Source organism: Rhinoraja longicauda, chromosome 20, assembly GCF_053455715.1.
Source record: "Rhinoraja longicauda isolate Sanriku21f chromosome 20, sRhiLon1.1, whole genome shotgun sequence".
Lineage (NCBI taxonomy): Eukaryota > Metazoa > Chordata > Chondrichthyes > Rajiformes > Arhynchobatidae > Rhinoraja > Rhinoraja longicauda.
The window spans coordinates 11,253,643-11,275,443 of NC_135972.1; the positions used below are offsets into that span (position 1 = coordinate 11,253,643).

The 21,801-nt window shown below is 43.9% G+C and overlaps 2 protein-coding genes across 2 annotated transcripts in view; one reads left to right on the plus strand and one right to left on the minus strand.

The window, feature by feature from the left end:
- nampt1 (nicotinamide phosphoribosyltransferase 1) overlaps window positions 1-432 on the minus strand; it is a 44,085-nt gene extending 43,653 nt beyond the window's left edge. Inside the window, exon 1 of the mRNA XM_078416936.1 lies at window positions 243-432. Within this exon, the coding sequence (XP_078273062.1) occupies window positions 243-296 (54 nt within the window). The 5' untranslated portion in view covers window positions 297-432. The remainder of the gene's footprint in view (window positions 1-242) is intronic.
- Window positions 205-15,379, plus strand: cdpf1 (cysteine rich DPF motif domain containing 1). The gene is made up of 4 exons (XM_078416938.1): window positions 205-620; window positions 12,044-12,171; window positions 13,877-13,988; window positions 15,108-15,379. The coding sequence occupies exons 2-4, from the start codon at window positions 12,044-12,046 to the stop codon at window positions 15,237-15,239; spliced, it is 372 nt and encodes a 123-aa protein (XP_078273064.1). The 5' UTR covers window positions 205-620; the 3' UTR covers window positions 15,240-15,379.
- The last annotated feature ends 6,422 nt before the right edge of the window (window positions 15,380-21,801 follow it).

Below are 21,801 nucleotides of genomic sequence, written 5' to 3' on the forward strand. Positions count from 1 at the left end.
CTCTCCATCGTCGCTCGATGGGGGCCGCGAGGGAGAGAGGGTGATGGAGGGATAGAGGGATGGAGGGACGGATGGGCGGGCAGCTGTGGTCAAGAGCCACTGGATCCCCGAGAGCTTTGGGCGGCCGAGGAAGGATTGCCGATTGGCCTGGCCGATGGTGCTTTCACCTCTGCACCGCGGCCTACGGTGTGAGAGTTCAGCGACACACCTGCAGTGAGCGCCCCGTCCCCCGGCCACCCTACCTTGTAGGAGTCGGTGGCCAGCAGGATGCTGAAATCCCCGTTGCGGCTGTCCATCTCAGGCCGAGAGCGAGCAACCGCTTTGGCCACTCCGCTCACGAAAGACACCACCGACCCGCCACTTGACGCCGCTGCCTTGAATGGCTCAGCATCGGCCTGCGGACTCCTGAGGGAGGGCGCACGTAGTCACCGCGAGATGGCGTCGCCCGCCCCCCGCGCCCGACGTAACGCATCGCCACGCCCCCAAAACACCCAACGTCACGCCTCAAGACACCCGACGTCACGCGTGATCGGGGACGGCATGACGTCTTGGCATGGCGTGGGAGGGAGGAGGAAGGTGGTGGTGACGACACCGAAAATGGCGGCGGTGTCGGGGCACAGGTAGGATGATGATGATTGTTGTGTCTTCGGGTTTGATGTCCTGATAATAACGACACAATTCAGGTTGTTTCAGTTGCCTTAATTTACTCCTTTATTCAGCTCCTTGCCTGTGTGGCGTAGTGATACTGAAAAGTGCTTACATACCTAATCACAGTGTGTGTGTGTGTGTGGTGAGTGTGCCTGATACAAAGTAGTGCAGGAGGTTGGGACTGCTACAATGAATATGTAGCATATGTAACATCCCCCCTTCTCAAAAGAAAAGAATAAAAGTTAGTGACACTAGAGGATTTCCAGAGCGAGGGTGGCAATCCTGTAGCAGATACCGTGGGATTATTCTGCCCACATTCATGGCATTCTGCTTTCTACTATACTACACAACAAAATATATAATGGCAGCTTGTTTTCTTTCAGGTAGTGCGTAGCCAGTCAAGAGTCATGTCTTGGCGTGACTTGTGACTTGTCCCTTCCAGTGCTAGCGATAACGCGCTGGGGGTAAGATGTTGCTCCTGGATCTAGTAGATCTGGTTGTTGCCTGCAGTGTTGCACTCGATGTATTGGTGACTTGTTGAGTCGTTTCCTGGCCATTGGTTGGTGCTGGTTGACTATATAACTCACTGGTAGCAGTTTGTGAGAATGTGTTGTCATCAATGGCAGGTGTTGCTGTTGCTGTGGGTGGTGTCCTAGGAGTTGCTGGTGTTGTCTTTGAAGTTGCAGGTGTTGACATTTCAGGTGTCGGGCGGATGTGAATTCTGTTTCGTCTCAACTGCCTGCCCGGTTCTGTCTCTATGATATATGATTTTGGGGTTCCAGCCCTACTGGTGATTTGTGCTGGGGTCCATTTCTTTGTTATTGGATCCTGAGCATGTACGTTTTGGCCTTGAAATAGTTCAGGCAAGTACTGTGCATTTTTGTTGTATTGTTTCAGCCCCTCCTCCTGGGCAGCTGCCAATTTTGCCCTTGTTTCTTCTTGGTCGATAGGGGGTTGGATTTTGCTTGGCAGGGTGGTTTTGTATTTCCTGCCATTTAGCATTTCTGCAGGAGACTTCATGTCAGCCTTTAGTGGAGTTGCCCGTAAGGATAATAGTGCCAGGTTTGGATCCTCCTTTGCCTCTCGGCATTTTATTAGTATTTTCTTGGCTGTCTGTACTTGCCTTTCAATAAACCCATGGCCCTTTGGGTAATGTGGTGAAGATGTTGTGATTTTGAACCCGTATTCGGTGGCCAGCTCTCTGAATTCCCGAGATGTGAATTGGGTTCCATTGTCACATACGATCTGCTCAGGTATTCCTTGCTCTGCAAACAACCCTCTAACAATTGACACAATTGTTTTAGCTTTCAAGTCCTTTATGTTTCTCACAAATGGGAATTTGGAGTAGTAGCAGGCCATAATCAAATACCATTGCTGGTTCTCTGTGAACAGGTCTGCTCCGATGGTTTGCCATGGCCGGCTTGGGATATCACTGGGTGTCATTTCCTCCTTCTGTTGTGAATTCCTGTATTTTTGGCATATGTGGCATGTAGATACCAGCTTTTCTATGTCCTTGTACATGCCTATCCAGTACACAGCGGATTTAGCACGGAGTCTGCACTTTTCCATTCCTAAGTGTCCTTGGTGGATCTTTTCGAGGATTTCTTTTTTCATGGACTTGGGTATGATGATTCGTGATCCGGCCAGCAGGACTCCATTCTCTACCGAAATATCATCACGGATGGTCCAGTATTCGCGGAGGATAGGCTGAACTTGTTGTCTCTTTTCTGGCCACCCCTGTATTACCATTTGGGTGAGGAGCTGGAGTTCTTCATCTCTGGCTGTTTCCTCTTTAATCTGTTCCAGCTTCACGCTTGTCACACTCACAATGTGGTGGATCTTTATGCTCAGCCCTTCCATCTCTTGTTTGTCATGTGTTGATAGTCTGGATAGGGCGTCAGCTAGCAGCAGGTCTTTTCCTGGCTTGTATCTGATGTTGTAGTCGTAGCTCTGTAGCCTCAGTAATAGTCTCTGTAGTCTGGCTGGTGCTTTGGTGAGGTTTTTTTTTCCGATTTGTTCTAGAGGGCGGTGGTCTGTTTCGATGTCGAAATACCTTCCATATAGGTAAGTGTGAAATTTCTCGCAGCCATAGACTACTGCTAAGAGTTCTCTCTCTATGTTTGCGTACCTTGATTCTGTAGGAGTGAGTGCTTTGGATGCATACGCAATAGGTCGGCCATTTTGTATCAGTACTGCTCCAACTCCTCTCATGGAGGCATCAACTTGGAGTGTTACAGGTTTCTGTCTGTCATAGTACTGCAGGATCGTTTCTTTGCTGATGAGTTGTTTTAATTTCCCAAAATCTTGGCTATGTGAAGCACACCAATCAAATTCAGCGTCGTCTTTCATCAATTCACGGAGATTTGCTGTATGATTAGCAAGCTTAGGTATGAAGACTCCCATGTATTGTATGAGCCCTAGGAAACTTCTTAACTGTTTCTTGTCTTTGGGTTCCTCCATGTGGTTGATAGCATCCACTTTTGTAGGGTCCGGTTTCACTCCTTCTGCAGAGTAAATCAGTCCAAAGAATTTGCACTCCCTTTCTTTGATTATGCATTTGTCTGCATTGAGCTTTATGCCGGCTCTTCGAGTTTTTTCCATAGCCTCATGGAGGTTGTAATCATGCGTGTTTTCATCTCTGCCGTATACTTGGATATCATCTGCTATCCCGATTGCCCCTTTACAGCCTTTGTATGTTTCATCTATTTTCCGCTGGAAGACATCTTGACTCACCTTCAGCCCGAATGGGAGCCTGTTGAATCTGAATCTGCCAAATGGCGTGTTGAAAGTGGTGAGCATTGATGACTTCCGGTCTATTTTGACGTTCCAATATCCATTGCTAGCATCCAGCTTGCTGAACACCTTGGAACCGGCTAGTGCGGGTGTGATCTCTTCAAGGGTTGGAGTTGGATAATGGTCGCGCTTCAATGCATTGTTCAGATCCCTGGGATCAAGGCATATCCTTAGTTTTCCGTTTGGCTTTTCTTTGATAACAATTGAATTTACCCAATCAGTTGGTTTAGTTATTGCTGTGATGATGCCCTTTTCTTCCATTTCGTTTAGTTGTTCCCTTAGCCTCTCTTTCAGTTCAAGGGGAACACGGCGGGGTGGGTGGATCACTGGCTTCACACTGGGGTCTACTGTGATATGGTATTCGTATTCCTCAAAACAACCAACGGTATCGTCAAAACACTCTGGGTACATGTCCATCAATTCTTCTTTGTTCCTGATGGGCGGCCGGTTTTTGATGGGTATGTTTCTGTCAATTCTGCAGGAGTTTGTCTTGATTTCATAGTTGATTGACACAATCTTCAGTCTTTGGCACGTGTTCAGGCCGAGAATAGCAGGTCCTTTCGATTTAGTGATGAAGAAGGGGCATTTCACTTCTTTCCCTTTGTATGTTCCTGCTATGATTATTTTGCCTAGCTGTGGGATTATGGAACCTCCGTATGCAGCTAGGACTACATCGCTACTTCCAAGGATTCCTTTCCTGACGCTGCCATCTTTTGTCATGTGTTCAGGGAATATCTTTCCGTAAAGATTGACTGGTAAGATATTGCTCTGGGCTCCAGTATCAATTTTGAGCCTTAGATTAATCGTTGTTCTTTTCTTTCCCACTTTTTTCTGTAGTTGTATTATAGTATATGCTTCCTCTCTGTTGCTATGTGTTTTGCTGTTTCCCATTTCGTGGACGTCAATGGTCCCAACGGAAAGGAATTCTTCCTCAGAGGTATCTGAGGTTATCTCCTCTTCCTGTTGGACGTGTGCGTGTATTTGTTTCCTTCTCGTATTTCTATCGTTCTTTGACCATTGCTGCTTTGGCTTGGTGCTGTATGATTTTGTTGACCTACACATTTTCTTCCAGTGGTTAGGCCTCCCACATGAGTTGCAGGTAGTCCCGTATGCTGGGCACGCCCTGCGATCATCAAATGCATGCTCTGTACCGCAGTTCCAGCAGCTTCTTTGGCTTGCTTGTTTGTTTGCATGCCTAGAAAATGTCTGCTTTGGAGCCTTTAAGGTGGAGCCAGGGTCACGTTTTGAGAGAGCGTCTATATTCACTCTGGTGCTGCTCTGAGATGAGCCAACTTGAAGGCAGAGGGAGGACATTTGTTTCCTTGTGGCTTCGAAAGCTCTGGCAGCATCTACGGCGTCTTTTAGGTTGAGGGTGTCTTTCCCTATTAGGGACTTTTGGACCTCTTGGTGGGCGCACCCCCATATTAGCTGGTCGACAATTCTGTCATCTTCATCACCAAATCTGCATTTCTTGGCCACGTTCCTTAGTCTCGAAAGGAAAGTGTCGGTTGTTTCTTGTGGGTCTTGTCTTAGCCCTTGGAACTCATACCGATGGATTCTGTGGTTTGATTTGGGCTCCATATGGTTCGCAAACCTTTCAAGGACTATTCCCGGATTATTGCAGTCAGGCTCTGTTAAGCTCCAACTGTTAAAAATGTCTAGACCCTTCTCCCCGAGCCATAGTAAAATATAACTGACCTTCTCTTCATCTGCAGTTCCTTTCAGGAAGCTTTTAAATGCCAGCTGGCTCTTTTGTTTGAATTTCTTGAACGCCTCCACCACATCATCGGCGTCCCAGTTCATCGTAGGGTGGAGGCTCATTGCTGCTGTGGAGGCCGCCATCTTGTGTTGTTAGGCGGGTGCACAAAAAAAATCAATTTCTCTGCAGCCGCTGTTCCTAATTCACAATAGCGATTCACAATAGCGCGGGTTTTTACTCGAAAGTCACCGCTGCCACCATGTTGTGTCTTCGGGTTTGATGTCCTGATAATAACGACACAATTCAGGTTGTTTCAGTTGCCTTAATTTACTCCTTTATTCAGCTCCTTGCCTGTGTGGCGTAGTGATACTGAAAAGTGCTTACATACCTAATCACAGTGTGTGTGTGTGTGTGGTGAGTGTGCCTGATACAAAGTAGTGCAGGAGGTTGGGACTGCTACAATGAATATGTAGCATATGTAACAATGATGATATCACAAAATGCTGGAGTAACTCAGCAGGTCAGGCAGCATCTAGGAGAGAGGGAATGGGTGACGTTTCGGGTCGAAACCCTTCTTCAGACTCCGTCTAAAGGGTCACCCATTCCCTCTCATCCTAGATGCTGAAGAAGGGTCTCGACCCGAAACGTCACCCATTCCTTCTCTCCTGAGATGCTGCCTGACCTGCTGAGTTACTCCAGCATTTTGTGAAATAAATACCAGGATTTTGTGATACCTTCGATTTGTGATACCTTCGATTTGTACCAGCATCTGCAGTTATTTTCCTACAGAGAGTGTGTGTGCGTGCGCGCGCGCGCTGGAGGGATTCAGAGGGTCCGGCGGCATTTATTAGTGGCTCCTGCACCCATACAGAACTAATGGACTTCAACCATTGATGACTGCATCGGTGCTACTTCCTGCACCTATGCAGAACTCATGGACTTCATCCATTGATGACTGCATCGGTGCTAACTCCTGCACCCATGCAGAACTTATGCACTTTTATCACAACACATAACTCTCAGAAATTTCCACCACCTCCAATGGAATTCCACCACTAGCCACATGTTCCCATCTCCACCCCTTTCCGTTTTGTGGAGAGACCGTTCCCCCCCCGCAACTCCCTGGTTAACTCATCCCTTCCCACCCAAACCACCCCCTCCCCAGGTACCTTCCCCTGCAACCGTAAAAGATGCAACACCTGTCGCTACACCTCCTTCCTCGACTCTGTCCAGGGACCCAAACAGTCTTTCCAGGTGAGACAGAGGTTCACTTGCACATCCTCCAACCTCATCTATTGTATCCGCTGTTCCAGGTGCCAACTTCTCTACATCGGCGAGACGAAGCGCAGGCGAGACGTTCATTTCGCTGAACACCTCCGCTCAGTCCATCTCAACCAACCTGATGTCCCGGTGGCTCAGCACTTCAACTCCCCCTCCCATTCCCAATCTGACCTTTCTGTCCTGGGCCTCCTCCATTGTCAGATGAGGCCCAGCGCAAATTGGAGGACCAGCACCTCATATTTCGCTTGGGCAGTTTACACCCCAGCGGTTTGAACATTGACTTCTCCCACTTAAGGATGTTACAGTTTTCAGGCTCCTATATATTTCATCTTCCCGATGGCAGGAGTGAAATGAGACTGGCCAGAGTCATGTGGGTCTCTGATGATGCTGGCTGCCTTTTTGAGGTAATGCCTCGGATAGATCCCTTGATCAATTTCCCTCCTGGGATAAATAAAGTTCTATCGTATGGTGGGGAGATCAGTACGCATGATGGACTGGACTGGGCAGTGTTCACAGCTTTTCGCAGCCGTGATGCAACCAGTCAATATGCTCTCTACTGTCCACCTGTAGAAGTTCAAGACTCTTGAATCGAGAGAGTATTCAGTGACATACTGGATCTCCTCAATATTCTCGGGAAGTAAAATCATGGTGGGCCTCTACTTCCATCAATTGCATCAATGTGCTGGGTGCGGGACAGATCTTCAGAGTTATGCATGCCCAGGAATTTGATGAATTTGAGTCTTTCCACCACCGTCCTGTCGATGAAGACAGTTTTATGGATCCTCGTCCTTCCTCTCAAGTCCACAGTTCCTTGGTTTCACTGACATTGAGAGCAAGGTTATCGAATAACAAGGCAACCCGAAGCTCCGCCTATCCATTCCCTCTTCATGCTGTTTGAACTGCTGATCACTCCACTACTTTGGGTTTTTTTGTTCAAGGTTTGAAATGGAAAGGACTGTCATTTGAACTGGAGGCTGGCTGTTGTGACTTGGCAGGTCAGGTCAGGCCAGACCACATTTATGGAAAGCAGAATGGAGATAAAGTGTCAAGTCAAATGACCAGCATCTGCTCTTTTTTTATTATTTCTATCATTTCTCATTTCTATTGTTGAATAAATCTCAGGGTTAACAGCAGAGCTGCAAAAAGCTGCTTCCTCAGAGACTGGAATTTATATTTGCAGATTGATTAAGAACATGAGAAGCAGGAGTAGATCATTCAATAGTATATAACATCATCAACCCACTCTCCTGCATTTTCAAGATAGCCCTCCATTCCTCTGATCTAGCGATCTCGATTTTTAATATAGTGACCTCCTGAGGTAATGAATTCCAAAAAAAAATCACCTCCCTTGGAATAAAGACATTTCTCATTTCCATTTTGAATAGTCTTTCTCTTATTTTCAATCAAGGCATTTTGGGTAATGCTGTGGATATTGCTGGTACCACATTGTTCGAGGGACCTGAGATTGAACTTGACACCTTTTGCTATCAGTGTGCAGTTTGCATTCTCCACATAGATGTGTAGGTTTCCTTGCACATCCTGAAGTAGGACTGGTAGGATTATTGACAACTATAAATTAAACCTTTGTGAGGGTTAATGGCTTAACAATCCAAAGGCGGTTTGGTTCTGTGTCTCACACAATAATGCTTATTAATCACCTGAGTCATCTGTGGTGTGGCCCAACAAGATTGTTCCTCCTAATCTCTCAGAATCCTCCCATTTATTGTGCATTTCCTTGCTTTGTTCTTATACACTCACAAATGTGCAGCCAAATACTGTTCTCACTCCATTTACAAGTTTGCAGATTACTCCAACATAGTGGTCTGGATCTTGAACAATGAGATAGAAAGTTTAGTAATATGGTGTCAAGCAAACAGCCTCCACTCAATGCCAGCAAGATAGAGGAGCTAGTTGGAGACACAACAACTGATGCTGGAATCTTGAGCAAAAAAACAGAGTTGTTAAAATAAGATGGTATACTCGCTCTGCCACATCTTCGGCTCTGATGTGGAATACTGATGCAGACACAATATTTACAGGTTACATTCCTTAGTCTCTATGTTTATTATCTCTGCCGACCGTAGCCTCCGGCCTTGGCTTACACAGTGCACTCACCATCCGACCTCCAAGTCAGCTGATACAAAAGGTCAAGATATTTGCTTTTCATTATCATGACTCATAGTCATAACATGCTCCAGTCAGCATTGGTGGTACTGAGGAGGAGATGGCTGACATCTTCAAGTTCCTAGGTATAAATATCACCAACGGCATTGTCGCTGGGCCAAGACGATCAATGCCTCGACTTTCCCAAGAGAATAAGGAAATTTGGCATGTCCCCAATGACTCTTAGTAACGTTTAAAGATGGTAGAAAGGATCCTTGTGGAAACCTCGTTTGGTAACAGCTCTGAATAAAAGATATTGCAAAGAGTTGATGTAGGCCCAAGCCCAATCCATCACACAGACCAGACTCCCCACCATTAACTCCAATTATACTTCATACTGCCTCGGGAAAGGAGGCAACCTAATCAAGGACTGTTTATGCCTGGGTCATTCCCTATTTTTCCCTCTCTGGTATAAGATACAAAAGCTTGAAAGCAAATACAACCAAATTCAAGAACAGCTTCTTATTTTTAGAGATACAGCATGGAAAGAGGCCCTTTGGCCCACCAAGTCCATGCTGACTAGCAATCACCCTAGTTCTATTTTACACAATTTGCAGAAGCCAATTAACCTACAAACCTGCACATCTTTGGAATGTGGGAGGAAACTAGAGCACCCAGAGAAATCCCACATGATCGCAGTGAGAACGAACAAACTTCGTACACCCGTAGTCAGGATCGAACCTGGATATCTAGCACTTTAAGGCAGTAAATTTACTGCAGCGTCACTGTGCCGTCCTTCTCCACTGTTATCAGACTACTGAATGGTCCTTTCATAAGCAGTCCCTATCTCCCAACCTATTTCATTGCAGTCCTAGCATTTTTTTTAAATGTCTGCATTCTCTGCAGCTGCAACACTATATTTTGCTGCACTATATAGCTGCAACACTATATACTAGTAAAACAGGTACTCTGGTATTTTTCTCTTTGCACTACCTATTTTACTAGTATATGGCTTGATTGCACTCATGTAAGGTATGATTTGATTTACAAAATGCTGGAGTAACTCAGCAGGTCAGGCAGCATCTCAGGAGAGAAGGAATGGGTGATGTTTCGGGTCGAGACCCTTCTTCAGACTAATTTGACTCGATAGCAAGCAAACAAAGTTTTTCACTGTATCTTAGTGCACGTAATAATATACAAATACCAGTATCCTGTTCAATACATTACCTAACTGTCACGGGAGACCTGGGTTCGATCCTGACTACGGGTGCTGCCGGTATGGAGTTTGGAAGTTCTCCCCGTGACCGCCTGGGTTTTTCTCCGAGATCTCATGATTTCCTCCCGCACTCCAAAGATGTACAGGTTTGTGGGTTAATTGGTTTGGTATAAATGTAAATTGTCAGTAGTGGGTGTAGGGTAGTGTTAATGCGTAGGGATCGCGAGTCGGTGCGGACCCGATGGGCCGAAGGGCCTGTTTCCACTCTGTATCTCTAAACTAAACTAAACTAACAATTCTCTGGATTGAACTCCACCTGCGATTTCTTTGCCCAGCTGTCCAAATGATCAATATTTTCCTGCACTCAAACTTTCCCACTTTGGTATTTTCCTCTTCGTTCGGCCTGTTTTACTTGCATATGGCTTGATAATATTCAAGTATTGTATTATATGATTTGATTGGATAGCATGCAAACAAAAGTTTTTTTTAATGTATCTCGGTACATGTGACAATAACAAACCAATTCCTAAAACAAAGTTGTAGATATACAGGGAAATGAAATGGAATTGCTGCCCTCGGAGGTGCATCATAGAACAAAACTAAAGAAGTGTGTGTCACCATAAGATAAAGAAACAAGGAATTATATCCTCCTACTAAAACATGTATACTTGTATTGTTAGCATAGATTATCGTCAGTGCGGATTAGAAAGAGACATGATCAAATGCGAAGAGCAAAGTTACTAAATCCACAAATGGACGATCTCCTGAAAGAATAAGAGAATCCTGCTATTGAGGAACATTTGAGATCTGTGTATCCCCCGACTTCCTTTGCCCCACCAATACTACAGCAATTTAGGCTATAAAGTCTGGAATCCTTCCTGACCTACCCAAAGGCTCGTCGGACCACGGACCCACCCAAAGACTTGGCAGATGGCGGGGCCGGGAACCCGTTCAAAGGCTCGTTGGTTGGCGGGACCTGCCCAATGGCTCGGTGGAAATTGGAAATGGGACAGAGCTGAAGACGGACGCGAGGAGTAAGGGCCGATAGGAGGGTGAACCGGCGTAATGGTTCCAGCGCCTTCAAGGGCGGCTGCTTGGAGGCGCCACTTGGACGCAAAGATGGCCGGATGAGGAGAGGGACGCTGGTTCACGGAAAATGCTCCAATACATCGAGCACAGGGGCCGATCGAAATTTGGACTTTGGAAATGGCGCCAAAACATGGCGGAGCCTGCATGTGTAATATATGCAAAATGACTTTCACTATGCAGTTGCATATGTGACTAATGAAGCACCAATGAACCCTCATCACCTCATTCCCCTTGTGGGGCATTCTTAGAACTTTGCTCTTCAACCAAAGTGTTGCTCACCTGTTGTCTCATAACAATCCTCTGACAAGAATAGTTGCTTCTTTAGTTTTGTTCTATGATACAGAGAACCGCATGCGCTGCCCACTGTTGGGTACAAGTTTATTCACATTGTTCTGGGCAGTAGCAAGGAACCTTTCTGAACATTGCATGTGGAATTTGCAATATAGCGTATATAATGATGTTTGCAATGTTGGTATGTACTTATCCAAGACCAAAATGATCATAGGAAGCAATACATATATTTGGTATCAAGTTGGTTGGGTGAGCTTGACACTATTGGTGAATTTTCCTCTTTTAAAGTTGTTTAATATTAAATGTTAATTTCTAAAAAAAAGTTACCATTTCCTCTTAAAGCATTAAAAAATAATTCTATTCACAAAAAGAATACTTGTATGTTCCATAGCCAGCAGTAAGAAGGCTAACAAACCATGCTTTACCAGAGGCCTGAAAGACATTGATATTTAGCAACTCGTTTTCCCTTTTCTTCCTCACCCCTTCACTTTAATGTTACGAAGAAATCTGAGCAAAGTTTACAAAAAAGTAATTTAAAAAAAAATAGACCATGGCCTGGTCTCTACTCAGATTGTTATTGGGGCCACGTGTTATGTCCCACTAATGGTCCAATAAATGTCAGATAATGGCACAAACCTGTTATTGTGAACTTGGTTGAATTAACAATCCACTCGAGTTTGTAAATAATTTGCAGTCATTGAAATTAAAGCTGAATTCTAAGATGTGTCCTGTCATTCTAAACCTTCAGGAGCTAATAAATCTATGTGCTTAAATTGTATGTAAATCTGTTCCATTAACCTGTTCACTGCCAAGATGCTTATTTTACTTGTAAACTCTGACCCGAGTGTACTCTGGGGTGGCATTGAACAGGTTCAGTGTCAAATATAATGAAGTATTAATGATTCTTGATACCTTTGTTTCAGATGAATAGCAATGAAGAGCAAGTGCCAAAGTCAGAGCCAGGGCCAGGGATATTTGAATGCAGCTTATGTGGACTCAGAGCACCATGTAACTACTATGGACAAAAACCTCCAAATGCACGTTCTATTGTGTGAGTGACTTTTGAAATTTAGAGCCAAACACTGTGTCGTCCCTTAACACCTATGTCGAGCATAGACTTGCTATTCAGACATCACAGGTGCAAATTTTGGATTTGTTCCATCAGTTATTTGGGCACTATAGGTTGCATCTGGATGTTAAAATGGCATCCATGGTATCCATGGACTGATGGAGCCAAACTCCACATTGGTAAGAGTGCAACGTGGTGCCATTAACTCTGCATATTGTAGTTTAGAAACTATGTATAAATTATATCCTTAAGCATAAGCGCTAGTATTGTTAATTCTAGTCAGTACTTGGTACGATGATGATGCCTTTATTCTACTATGTCAGCTGCACTTGAGCTACCATGCTGTTCTGTAATGATGCCTCTGCTGCCTCTGTACTCTGGAGGATCGCTGTGGTTTTCCAACTGAGCGGATTTCGTGATGCCTGATGGTCTGCTGCATAACCGTCAAAAGGCACAGCCCTTGCAGCCAGCAATATGACAAACGGTTGAGGAGTAGGTGATAGATTTGAGTCTGAATTTAGTTTAGTGTCATATGTATTGAGGTACAGTGAAAAGGCTAGTGCTGAGTGCTAACCAGTCAGTGGAAAAATAATACATGATTACAATTGAGCCATTCATAGTGTACAGATACATGATGAAGGAAAAACGTAAATAACGTTTAGTGTAAGATAAAGTCTGATCAAAGATAGTCCGAGGGTCCCCAGTGAGGTTGATGGTAGCTCAGGACTGCTCTCTACGTCTGGTAGGATGATTCCTGCCTAGACTTCCTATGAAAAATTTCTGTGTACAATTGCAGTAACTGTGGAGATAAGCTGTCATGCAGCTCATAAGAGATAGGAGTAGAATTAGGCTATTCGGCCCATCAAGTCTAATCTGCCATTCAATCATGGCTGATCTATCTCGCTCTCCTAACCCCATTCTCCTGCCTTCTCCCCATAACCTCTGACACCTGTACTAATTAGTACGGGTAATCAAGCTGGTGGAGCTATTGCCTCTCAGTTCCAATGGTCCAAGATCAATACAGACCACTCCTGCTGTCTGCATGGGCATTGCATGTTCACCTTGTGACCATGTGGGATTCTTCCGGATGCTCTGGTTTCCTTTCACGAGGTATTAGCATTGTAAATTGCCCCAGTATATAACTGAGTGATGAAATCCAGGAAGGATTGATGAGAGTGTAAGAATAAAAATGTGCACCTCATTATTAAATCGTTTTTTATTTTTTTATCTTCAGAAAACTGGAATACATTATATTCCATTTTCTTCCAATGGCTCATATAGATTTATAGTGGTAACATTTATTTGTCTGCATCAGAACCTCACAAAGTGATAAACACCTGCCATAAACGTCAGGAAGAAATTATTTTGAAACTTTTTACTTGTATTGTGAAAGGGGTATTTAGCCATGAAAGACATGGACATGATAAATATAACCCCACTGATAAATATTGTTCTCGTCTTTATTGGACAACATGGTTTTTTACGTGCAAGATAATGTTCGATAACTAGGCTGGCTGGATAATAAAAGTTATAGGTAATGGACCTAGTAGCATTAGCTTAATGTATAAAAGCCAAACCAACTTTGGAAATTAGCATTACTAAACAATTGTGATTTCTGCTGAATTAAAACTAAAAGTTTATTCGTCCAGTTTATGCTTTGAACAAATTATGTCCTTTTTTTCTATAGACTACTCGAGAAATGCTACACCATGAATGATCCATTCATTTCTCAAAAGGACAGGTTTCTTATAATTGGATCTCATTGTAGTCTGTGCGACAAAACTGTATGTGTTGGGCAAGTAAGTATATTCCATCATTACACTTATCATTGGTTGCAAAACTACTTACTTCATAATAGAATATATTGTTGAAAGTGTACCATGACTCATATTACTATCTCCAGTTGGTATTTTGGTGATTTAGGATTGAAGTTATGCCTTCTCATTATTTCTCCTTACCCTTTTTTTGCACAACCTAACTTGGTTTTTCAAAAGTCTTGCATGGATTTGCCTTGTTCTTTAGAATCCCTTATATTGACCTTGCTTTACATTACTCTAATGGGCATTTTTTGCCCTGTCACTTGTCACTTTTCTTTCCTCGTCTATTTTCTTTCCTCGTCTATTTGCACCATTAGTTTAGTTTAATTTAAAGATACAGCATAAAAACAGGCCCTTCGACCCACCGATTCAATGCTGACCATCGACAGCCCATTCATACAAGTGCAAAGTTATTCCACTTTCTCAACCACTCCCTACACACAAGGGGCCAATTTACAGAGGTCAATTAACCTACAACTTGCACGTCTTTGGGATGTGGGAGGAAACTCTCACAGTCCTAGGACAACATGCAATCCTCGCACACACAGCACCCAAGTTCAGGATTGAACCCAGGTCTCCAACTCTACCAGCTGCGCTCCTGTGCCGCCCCAACTATTCTGTACTTTAACTTCCTCCGCGCATTATCATGATTTAATGCTAACTTTATTTAGTTGTTCCCGAGGTACTTTCTCCCTCTTTCAGTGTCTTTCTTGGTTAGGAGTTGCAGGCCTTTAAATTTGATGTATCCACCGTCCACAAAACCAGACTATTGTACCATGACGCCTTTTCAAAAATAACTCCACCTCTTCCAAATCAAAACTTTAGCTGATGTCTGATGCTTTGTAAAATAAAAATAATAATTTGGAACAAGAGTTCAGAGGACTGCATGTAGCATGATAGTAAGGACTTCAGCAATTAAAAACTTGAAAAAGCTGAATACTTTGAAGGGATGGAGTTAGTAAACATAGATGTGTGTATATGTGAAAGGTAGAACGACGGGGTAGGGGTGCAAGGTGGGAGAGGTACAATATCATATGCTTTAAAAAAACTTGTCAACTTTCTGACTTCTCTCCATAATTACTGTTCAATATTCCCTTTTAGGAATGTAGCCTTTTCTATACAAAGCGTTTCTGCATTCCCTGTGTTAAGAAGTACATTGAACAATTCCCTGAAGAGATTCAATTGGACCTACGGAAGAAAAAACACCAGCAAAACCCTCAGTCCTCCAGCTGACCACAGCACAAGATTGGCTTCAACAAGAAACATTGGGAGCCGATCCATTGCACTGCAGCTTTTCTTTAGTGAATACAAATTCAATGGATTGTACTATCTTTTTAAAACAATTTCTATAAAAATTATCTTTTCTACTAAAACTCTAATTTGTTTGTTCCTGAATTACAGCCAAACCTGTACACGATAGCACAACAATTTTAGAAACATAGAAACATAGAAAATAGGTGCAGGAGTGGGCCATTCGGCCCTTCGAGTCTGCACCGCCATTCAATATGATCATGGCTGATCATCCAGCTCAGTAGCCTGTACCTGCCTTCTCTCCATACTCCCTGATCCCTTTAGCAAAAAGGGCCACATCTGACTCCCTCTTAAATATAGCCAATAAACTGGCCTGGTGGGGAAGATGCTGGAGTCAATTATAAAAGACGAAATTGCTGAGCATTTGGATAGCAGTAACGGGATCATTCCGAGTCAGCATGGATTTACGAAGGGGAAATCATGCTTGACAAATCTACTGGAATTTTTTGAGGGTGTAACTAGGAAAATTGACAAGGGAGAGTCAGTGGATGTGGTGTTCCTCGACTTTCAGAAAGCCTTCGACAAGGTCCCACATAGGAGATTAGTGGGCAAAATTAGGGCACATGGTATTGGGGGTAGGGTACTGACATGGATAGAAAATTGGTTGACAGACAGAAAGCAAAGAGTGGGGATAAATGGGTCCCTTTCGGAATGGCAGGCAGTGACCAGTGGGGTACCGCAAGGTTCGGTGCTGGGACCCCAGCTATTTACGATATACATTAATGACTTAGACGAAGGGATTAAAAGTACCATTAGCAAATTTGCAGATGATACTAAGTTGGGGGGTAGTGTGAATTGTGAGGAAGATGCAATAAGGCTGCAGGGTGACTTGGACAGGTTGTGTGAGTGGGCGGATACATGGCAGATGCAGTTTAATGTAGATAAGTGTGAGGTTATTCACTTTGGAAGTAAGAATAGAAAGGCAGATTATTATCTGAATGGTGTCAAGTTAGGAGGAGGGGGAGTTCAACGAGATCTGGGTGTCCTAGTGCATCAGTCAATGAAAGGAAGCATGCAGGTACAGCAGGCAGTGAAGAAAGCCAATGGAATGTTGGCCTTCGTAACAAGAGGAGTTGAGTATAGGAGCAAAGAGGTCCTTCTACAGTTGTACCGGGCCCTGGTGAGACTGCACCTGGAGTACTGTGTGCAGTTTTGGTCTCCAAATTTGAGGAAGGATATTCTTGCTATGGAGGGCGTGCAGCGTAGGTTCACTAGGTTAATTCCCGGAATGGCGGGACTGTCGTATGTTGAAAGGCTGGAGCGATTGGGCTTGTATACACTGGAATTTAGAAGGATGAGGGGGGATCTTATTGAAACATATAAGATAATTAGGGGATTGGACACATTAGAGGCAGGAAACATGTTCCCAATGTTGGGGGAGTCCAGAACAAGGGGCCACAGTTTAAGAATAAGGGGTAGGCCATTTAGAACGGAGATGAGGAAGAACTTTTTCAGTCAGAGGGTGGTGAAGGTGTGGAATTCTTTGCCTCAGAAGGCAGTGGAGGCCAGTTCGTTGGATGCTTTCAAGAGAGAGCTGGATAGAGCTCTTAAGGATAGCGGAGTGAGGGGGTATGGGGAGAAGGCAGGAACGGGGTACTGATTGAGAGTGATCAGCCATGATCGCATTGAATGGCGGTGCTGGCTCGAAGGGCTGAATGGCCTACTCCTGCACCTATTGTCTATTGTCTATTGTCTATTGCCTCAACTACCTTCTGTGGCAGAGAATTCCACAGACTCACCACTCTGTGTGAAGAAATGTTTTCTCATCTCGGTCCTAAAAGACTTCCCCCTTATCCTTAAGCTGTGACCCCTGGTTCTGGACTCCCCCAACATCGGGAACAATCTTCCCGCATCTAGCCTCTCCAACCCCTTAAGAATTTTATATGTTTCTATAAGATCCCCCCTCAGTCTTCTAAATTCCAGCGAGTACAAGCCCAGTCTATCCAGTCTTTCCTCATATGAAAGTGCCGCCATCCCAGGGATCAATCTGGTGAACCTTCTCTGTACTCCCTCTAAGGCAAGAACGTCTTTCCTCAGGTTAGGAGACCAAAACTGCACACAATACTCCAGGTGCGGTCTCACCAAGGCCCTGTACAACTGCAGCAGAACCTCCCTGCTCCTAAACTCCAATCCTCTTGCTATGAATGCCAACATACCATTCGCTTTCTTCACTGCCTGCTGCACCTGCATGCTTGCTTTCAATGACTGGTGCACCATGACACCCAGGTCACGTTGCATCTCCCCTTCTCCCAATCGGTCACCATTCAGGTAATACTCTGCTTTCCTGTTCTTGCCGCCAAAGTGGATAACCTCACATTTATCCACATTATATTGCATCTGCCATGCATTTGCCCACTCGCCTAATCTATCCAAGTCACTCTGCAGCCTCCTAGCATCCTCCTCGCAGCTAACACTGCCACCCAGCTTTGTGTCATCCGCAAACTTAGAGATGTTGCATTCAATTCCCTCATCCAAATCATTAATATACACTGTAAATAACTGGGGTCCCAGCACTGAGCCTTGCGGTACCCCACTAGTCACTGCCTGCCTTTCCGAAAAGGACCCATTTATTCCTACTCTTTGCTTCCTGTCCGGCAACCAATTTTCTATCCACCTCAACACTGAACCCTCAATACCGTGTGCTTTAAGTTTGTACACCAATCTCCTATGTGGGACCTTGTCAAAGGCCTTCTGAAAGTCCAGATATAACACATCGACTGGTTCTCCCTTATCCACTCTACTAGTTACATCCTCGAAAAATTCTATAAGATTCGTCAGACATGATTTGCCTTTGGTAAATCCATGCTGACTTTGTCCGATGATTTCACCACTTTCCAAATGTGATGCTATCACATCTTTAATAACTGACTCTAGCATTTTCCCCACTACCGATGTTAGGCTAACTGGTCTATAATTCCCCGTTTTCTCTCTCCCTCCCTTTTTAAAAAGTGGGGTTACATTAGCTACCCTCCAGTCCTCAGGAACTACTCCAGAATCTAAAGAGTTTTGAAAAATTATCACTAATGCATCCACTATTTCTGAGGCTACTTCCTTAAGCACTCTGGGATGCAGCCTATCTGGCCCTGGGGATTTATCTGCCTTTAATCCATTTAATTTACCTAACACCACTTCCCGACTAACCTGGATTTCTCTCAGTTCCTCCATCTCATTAGACCCCCGGTCCCCCGCTATTTCCGGCAGACGGTTTATGTCTTCCTTAGTGAAGACAGAACCAAAGTATTTGTTCAATTGGTCTGCCATCTCCTTGTTCCCTATGATCAATTCACCTGTTTCCGACTGCAAGGGACCTACATTTGTCTTAACTAATCTTTTTCTCTTGACATATCTATAAAAGCTTTTGCAGTCAGTTTTTATGTTCCTTGCCAGTTTTCCCTCATAATCTATTTTCCCTTTCCTAATTAAGCCCTTTGTCCTCCTCTGCTGGACTCTGAATTTCTCCCAGTCCTCTGGTATGCTACTTTTTCTGGCTAATCTGTATGCTTCATCTTTTGTTTTAATACTATCCTTGATTTCCCTTGTTAGCCACGGATGCACTACCTTTCCTGGTTTGTTCTTTTGCCAAACTGGGATGAACACTTGTTGTAGTTCATCCATGCGACCTTTAAATGCCTTCCATTGCATGTCCACCGTCAACCCTTTCAGCATCAATCGCCAGTCTATCTTGGACAATTCACGCCTCATACCCTCAAAGTTACCTTTTTTTAAGTTCAGAACACTTGTTTCTGTATTGACTTTGTCACTCTCCATCCTAATGAAGAACTCTACCATATTATGATCACTCTTGGCCTCGCTCAACAAGACTGCTAACTAACCCTTCCTCATTACTCAATACCCAGTCTAGAATGGCCTGTTCTCTCGTTGGTTCCTCGACATGTTGATTTAGAAAACCATCTCTCAAACATTCCAAGAAATCCTCTTCCTCAGCACCCCTGCCAGTTTGGTTCACCCAATCTATATGTAGATTGAAGTCACCCATTATAACTGCTGCACCTTTAGTGCACGCATTTCTAATTTCCTGCTTGATGCCATCCCCAACCCCACTACTGCTGTTAGGTGGCCTGTACACAACTCCCACTAGCGTTTTCTGCCCCTTAGTGTTTCGTAGCTCTACCCATATCGATTCCACTTCCTCCAAGCTAATGTCCTTCCTTTCCACAGCTTTAATCTCCTCTCTAACCAGAAACGCTACCCCACCTCCTTTTCCTTTCTGTCTATCCCGCCTGAATATAGAATATCCCTGGATGTTGAGCTCCCAGCCTTGGTCACCCTGGAGCCATGTCTCCGTAATCCCAACTATATCATAATCATTAATAACTATCTCCACATTTAATTCATCCACCTTATTACGTATACTCCTTGCATTGAGACACAAAGCCTTCAGGCTTGTTTTTACAACTCCTCTTACCCCTTATACAATTATGTTGAAAAGTGGCCCTTTTTGATTTTTGCCCTGGATTTGTGTGCCTGCCACTTTTACTTTTCACCTTGCTACCTGTTGCTTCTACCCTCATTTTACACCCCTCTGTCTCTCTGCTCCTGCTCCCATCCCCCTGCCACATTAGTTTAAATCCTCCCCGACAGCACTAGCAAACACTCCCCCTAGGACATTGGTTCCATTCCAGCTCAGGTGCAGACCGTCCTGTTTGTACTGGTCCCACCTCTCCCAGAACTGGTTCCAATGTCCTAAAAATTTGAATCCCTCCCCCTTGCACCATTTTTCAAGCCACGTATTCATCTGAAATATCCTCCTATTCCTACTCTGACTAGCATGTGGCACTGGTAGTAATCCAGAGATTTTAGGCCCATCTTACTCACTGTTGTCCCTTTGGTGCTAATGGAAGAAGTTTCATTGAAATCGGTATTATATTTTTAAAGTTATTCACATTTAAAAGTTTAAATCTATCTCCTAGGGAGGGAGGGAGGAAGGGTGGGGGTATGGAGAGAGGGAGGGAAGGGGGGGAGGGAAGATAAGGGGGTTGAGTGGGAGGGGGAGGAGAAGAGGGGGTGGGGGTGTAGGGAGAGATGAGGTGGGGGGGGGGGGGAGAGGGTGCTGCACCAATGCAGGTTTGGGCCCCACTTGGTTTAGTACTATATAACATCTGCAGAAAGAATGTTATAAATGATTTAATGTATATAGGAACAAATAAATTAATGAACAAACAGAACCATTTTTCCTTGCCGTGAATGTAAATAGGAATATTTACTTCCAATCAATGGACAGAAATTACGAGAGCATTGGTCTTAAAAAGTATACAGATGAATAAAACTTGTTTATCTGCAACATATGGTTTGCAATGTTGCATCACTCTTATTCCACATACTTCTCTCATGCTTTTACTCGCGCCCAGAGTGCATGAGAAACTACTATTCAATATCTGTTTATTATGACAGATAGCATCTATATGACAGAATTGATGAGAACTGTTGTTTGCTGAATATGAAAATGGTGGTGAGCTTCATGAATACTGTTCTGGATAAAATATATTGGAGCACAGGCAATGCAGAATTTTTCTAATATGTTTTCTTTCAATGCTAAAGTTTCCTTATGGTTCAAAACCTCTTGCAACCTCTCTATTACCAAAGTAATGCCATCAATGGTGTGAATATCGGCAACGCCGATGATATATTCCTTTGGCAATAAAGTGATTTTGGTATTTAAAAATATTGTCTGAAGCAATGAAGCCAGCATAAGAGATATCAAATGCTTATTTTTTCAGCAGCTGCAAACTCTACAGATATAGTATCCACAAGGTATTGGTTTATTGTTGTCATGTGTTCTGAAATTCAGTGAAAAACTTTGTTTTGTGTAGTACTAGGGAAATCATATACATGATGAAAACATTAGGTAGTGCAAAAGAGAAAATAACCAGAGCAGAATATAGTTTTGCAGCTACAGAGAAAGTCCTGATAAGAAAAAAATCTAAGGAGAGGAATGAATTTGAAGTATAGTGACATTATGAAGAATTAAATTATGTCAGTATTTCTAACAAATTTATTTGAACACAGTAAGAGTTCCAAACATACGATCTACATTTCATTAGGCCATCTATCCACAATATTTTCTTGACTGAGCAGCATCAGGCAAGACAATGGAAGATGATGGAGTGATCCACCTCATCCAAATTCAATCGCAAGATGCAAAGAGGAACAATTCACAAACAGTAAAGTAAAGCCAGGGATGGCTTAGTGAGCATGATGGAAAGATAAACACACGGTCTTGAAGGTGAGAAGAGGCACAAGCTGACACAATGTGAAAGTAAATTCAACAGTATGGTCAGGCACAACATGATTACGTCTGTTGGAAAATTTCCCAACATCCGAACAGCTCCGTCACAGAGGACTCTGTGATCTACGGACTGTTCCCAGGGACGCATTGAGAGACTGACATCGAGTGCTGCTGGAAGGTCATCTACTCGGTGAAAGACGCTCTTTGGTCTGCCCGAGCTTTGTTGACCTCCCAGTG